Source organism: Pieris rapae, chromosome 10 (genome assembly GCF_905147795.1).
Source record: "Pieris rapae chromosome 10, ilPieRapa1.1, whole genome shotgun sequence".
Taxonomy (NCBI): domain Eukaryota; kingdom Metazoa; phylum Arthropoda; class Insecta; order Lepidoptera; family Pieridae; genus Pieris; species Pieris rapae.
This window is the reverse complement of record NC_059518.1, coordinates 8,870,003-8,875,223: the sequence shown is the minus strand read 5'-3', so window position 1 is coordinate 8,875,223 and position 5,221 is coordinate 8,870,003. Positions and strand designations below refer to the sequence as shown.

Here is a 5,221-nt window from a genome sequence, read left to right as displayed (position 1 = left end):
CATACATAACATAACAAAATATTAAGGTTACTTCTCTGTCCTACTTTATTTTCGACATTTTTCATGTAAAATATATTTTTAATAAGTGGATAGTCGTACTGTACTTAATTGCAATTGTTATATCGAAATTAGTTGTTGGAACATAACACTGTATATTTTTCTGAATTTATCTTTGGCTAAATTATATTATGTACATACCAACTCTTATGTATGTAGATATTTTAGGTAATGAGAGTTCAAATATTATAAAGAAATACATATTATGGTTAGTAACCCTTGTTTTATTTCATCATGAACAGGATTATTATTACTTATCTTCTTACTTCTCCTTACATATGTCGATCTTAGAGGGAAAACTCCAGTCTTAATTTTCACATCAGTGCCTTATAAACGGTTTTACATCTGATGTGCTTCTAGAGATTAAGAGTGATTTAAAATTTTGCTTAATACTAAGAATAGCTTAAATAATTAAAAATAGTACGTCACAACAGACGCCTTGATTACGTATAGCAGATATATATTCTCTAACAGTATCTAATTAATTGCATTTAAAATTGTTTTATCATAGACAGAAACCAGTTCAAAATCAGTTTTCACAGTCAATATAGTCGTCGCACTTCGATAAATCTGTATTTGTATGTTTGGGTCACATCCTATCGTCGTAAATAAATTTACACCGACATTTTTAAGAAAACGTTGAATACCTGTCACTATGGTCTACCATGGGTCTAGAATCTAGATTTTATAATGAATGTTACAATTTTATATTATCTGTCAAAATCACCGATAACTTTATAAGTACTTTTTAGAACAGTGATGGAGTAATAACTTTCAATCATACGACGAAAGTAATAGCGATTTATATTGTGATTAAAATTTTGACAGATACAACACCAGCATGCTGGTAGTAATAGCGGGAGGTTGAATTCCCTCACATGGGTCTTTGCAATGGACTGCATGTTCCCCTTTATAATATACCTGTAAGCTATCCTACTAATATAAAGTAATATAGCCGTAACCTTTAAAAGTCCTGGGCCACAGAGTATCTGTCACCGTCGATTGTGTTTAAGGTAAGCCGGTTTCCTTACGATATTTTCCTTCACCATTCAAGCGAATGTTAAATCGCTCAAAGAAAGTCCAGTAGATGTTGGTGCACAGCCGGGGATAGAACATACGACCGCAAAGATGAGTCGCATGCTAAGCCACAAGGCCATCTTTGCTCTAATATCATATTTAGGGTAATATTGTAAGAAACACAATGTTAACTATATGGACTTATAACTGTCTGCTTGAACAATATAAATTAATTTTAATAAAACAGCCAGACTACTGCAAGACATTGAAAATGTGTTTGGTCATATGAAATAATTGTTGGGTCAATAGTGATCTATACTAGATTTTCATGGGTAAATAAAAACAACCTTTATTATTACTTTTTACACTTTATTCAACTGCATAACTTTAGGTGCTACTCACTATCTAAACGACATAACTATTGTCCGACTTTAATTTCTATACATTGGGTGCGCGTTAGATACACCATATCTATCTATCATTTAACATTAGAGATACAAATTGAACATCTATTACCATAGAGTCATTTACATTGACTGGAAACAAGTAGATGAAGTTAGGAAGACCATTGCTGTAAAAATTACTTATGGAAATAAGTGGCGAAGTTTAAAATCGCCTACAGACTGTGGTAGTGAGTAATTTAAAAATAGCTTTTTCCCCTTTCAAAGACCGACAACGCAACCAATAAATTGGGTGTCAATGGGCTGCGATGACAACTCTTTATGTTTATGTATTTGTTTACCCCTTTCTTATAAAACAAATAGTATGTGGCATCACAAAAGATACCTTACAAAAGACCTTATATTAATAAAAGCTATATCTTTTTAAATTTTAGAACTCACCACACTAGTCTATTAATAAAGAATTAATAAATGCGTCTCTTTCTATCATTATTATTTTAGGTATATTAGAAAGAGACAGAACTGTTTTAAATTAGGAGGTATACGTCAAAATATTCGTGATAAACGTGATTCATATGAAAAAATATGTAGCTGCCGCAGTCACTACATTAGGGAAGGTTTTTTTTTAATCTTTACAGCAACAGTCCTCGTTAACTCTATAATTTATAGAATATAGTGTAACATCAGTCCTATTTTACGAAACGAAGCTTAAACCATCTGTATAAAGCTTTTACTCAAGTAACAAATATATACGACTAGGAATGTCGTTAAAAATGCGCAAATTTACTAAAGTATCAAAGCGAAATCTACTTTCCCTTTTTTTATACACAATTGGGTAAATAAATGACTAGCATAACACAACATACACATATACAAAAGATGCACAAATATCGCAATTATTAAAACTTACAAATGCAAATCAATAAATTAGCTTAAAATTATAAACTTCATCATTGTGTAGAGATCCTAATATATTAGTAGAAAATTACATATAAAATAATACTGATTCGAAAATCGTCGCAGTATGTGTCACTGATCAAAATTTCTTCTATACAGGGTGTTCAAATACCACTTGGTCTATACTATAGATAAAAAAAATGTTTTAATCCAAAGTCAATTGTCAAAAACCAACAAATGTTTTATAAAACGAAATCGTTAAAAGATTAATTTCTCCTTGTGATAAATTCCACCCATATTATCTTCTACAGATACAATTCATATATTACAAATAAATAGATTTTAATAAGCGCGAAATATTAAGCGTTTGTACTACATAATATTATTATAAAAATATCATACTTTGGTATAAGAATTAGACTGTTAAAAAGCAAAATAGTGAAGTATATCGATTCTTTACTCGACTGCAAAATATGACTCATGAATAGAAATGTATAAACTTTGATGTCGAGAATTTTTTTATTTATTAATCATTTTTATTTAATTAAAGTAATACTCTAATAAACCGCTTTACGTCGTTAGATTTATTTGATTTCAAATGAAATTGCCCAAACGTTAATAATAATAAATTTATCACAGTTAAATAATAAGTTACGTAAAAATTATAAAAATATTTGGGTTCAAAAGGGTTTATCGAGAAAATTAATTCATAAAAATTATATCTATTTAAGTATTTCAATATAAATAGATTAGTTTTGTGTTGTGGTTTTAGTCAGGTCTTAGGAAGCCTTCAAAGTGTACAATTAAAGTTTTTAACCAACATTTAAAATACCTATTTTTTTTCTAAAGGTAAAGCGCATATTTCTGACAGCAGATACATAAATAAACTATCAAAATTTTCCTAATACATTTTGCGTACACGAACGCAGTTTTTAAATATAATTTTGATTGACGCATAAATTGCTCAAACATAAAAACTTCGCCAAGGAAAACTAGTAAAGCTTATTTGTCTAACGGATATAAATAAAAAAAAATCGCTTTAATATATTTTCTTTTAGTATCAACTATACTTAATCCTTGTCATTTTGCAATTGGTGATGGCAGCGCTGGCAGACGCGGACGGGGCGAAGCGCCCGAAGACGACGCACGGGGGCTTCGTACTTGGAACAGCGTCCGCAGAAGACGGCCCCGCACGCACGGCAGTGGTGTCTCCGCTCCAGGGCCGTGAAACGCACGGAGCACTGCGCGCACTGCGGGGCCGTGTCGTCTCGTATCCAGTGGTCCGCGGGCCCGCCCTTCGCCCCGGACGCGCTGGACATGTCCGGAGCGCACCAACGGAATATCTATAAGGAAAATAATACATAAACGATTCTACGATACATAATTGCTGTTCAAATCAATGCCATTTAAAAAAAACAAAGAGACGTTATATGAAGAATGCTGACGTATACGCACCCGTCCGCGTGCGTCGCCAACGGCCACTCCTCGGCCAGTTCGGGCCGCAGCGAGAGCAGTGACCGCAGCAGGGGAAGTGTTGTCTTGGCGCTCGAAAGCCGTGTGCATGGTCAGCTTGCCTCGCACCACCAGACGTCTTCGCCAGCGCATCTCGGCTGATACCGCGGGAGCCGCCGCTGCTAATAAAGCAATCATAATTATAGTTTATAAAATCTTTGCAACTGAGTTAGGAATATTAAAGGTTACCCTTTAAGGCAATAATGAGGCGAGAGTCAAGCCTAGACTTTTGTCAATATAAATACATTTTAGACTAGGGAATGCAAACACACTTATTTTGCCTGAAAATTTCCTGGACAGCTAAGGGAACAAACATGTCCAAGGTTACTAGGGAGAAATCGTCTTTTGACACTCTTACCTTCACTGTTACCTCCATCCTGAGCCTTTTGGACATGTAACATTCATACAGCCCAGAAAATCTCATCGAGACTGATGATTCGTCGTCGTCAGCAGCGAACTTACGCACTCAAACGTACGTACCGACAGTCGTCATACTTTATATTACATATTTATATGAAAACAATTTTATGCCAACCTGGTGCCGGTGTAGTGTCATGCGTGACGTCCCTATGCTCGAGCACGACAAAGGAGTCCGTGAGGCTGGTGTCAGATTTGCTGTTGCGAAGCTCTCCCTCCGTAGCTGACTCGGTTGACCCACCTATGCTGCCTCCACCTAGCCAAGAAGAATAAACTATAGCTTAGAGTAGTGAATAATAAAGAAATGCATTAGGAAATTTTGGGAAGGCTTATGCTGAATCGAGATAATAAGAAGGGCGGTCTATTAAGCTTTTTAGAAGTGAAACTTCTTTAGGCGCATACAAGTAAAATTTCGTCACGAAGATGTGCAGCGTTTTCGTGGCAGAAAAAGGAGAGAGCGATTGAGACGGATTGAGAGAGAATGAGATATGTAAATTAATTAATATAAGATTAATCCACGTGACAAATTCAATTTAATTCAATTTTTATTAAACATAAATAACAATTATATCTAACAAATCTCACACACAGTAACACAAATTACTAATAATAATAATAAATAACAATAAGGAATAAGTTAGTAAAAAAGTCTTCGATGATTTGTATGTAAATGTACAAAGTAAATAAAAATATTATATGGGAGAAAAATAAATAATAATAATTATTATTATTGTAACTAAATCTACTATAAGAAATAGATAAATAAATATTTTTGGGCGGATTAAAAGCTAGATTATAACTGCGACTAAGACTTTGATTATAATTGAATAGAAAGAAATAAGTATTACTTTGTTTTAAATGTAGTATTAAGTCTTACTGATTTAATAATATTTTTTTGCTTTAGACACCTTTTAAAGACT

At 33.5% G+C, this 5,221-nt stretch overlaps 1 protein-coding gene across 9 annotated transcripts in view; it reads right to left on the bottom strand.

Annotated features, from left to right (window-relative positions):
- Positions 1-1,422: 1,422 nt before the first annotated feature.
- LOC110993991 (WD repeat and FYVE domain-containing protein 3) overlaps positions 1,423-5,221 on the bottom strand; it is a 48,890-nt gene continuing 45,091 nt past the window's right edge. For 7 of the 9 annotated variants that reach the window (XM_022260447.2, XM_022260452.2, XM_022260450.2 and 4 more), the window contains 3 exons: positions 4,420-4,557; positions 3,828-4,006; positions 1,423-3,715 (listed from right to left, as the gene is read on the bottom strand). In XM_022260447.2, the coding sequence (XP_022116139.2) occupies positions 3,443-3,715; positions 3,828-4,006; positions 4,420-4,557 (590 nt within the window). In that variant the 3' untranslated portion in view covers positions 1,423-3,442. The remainder of the gene's footprint in view (positions 3,716-3,827; positions 4,007-4,419; positions 4,558-5,221) is intronic. The other 2 variants (XM_022260448.2, XM_045629913.1) reach the window with 1 other exon arrangement.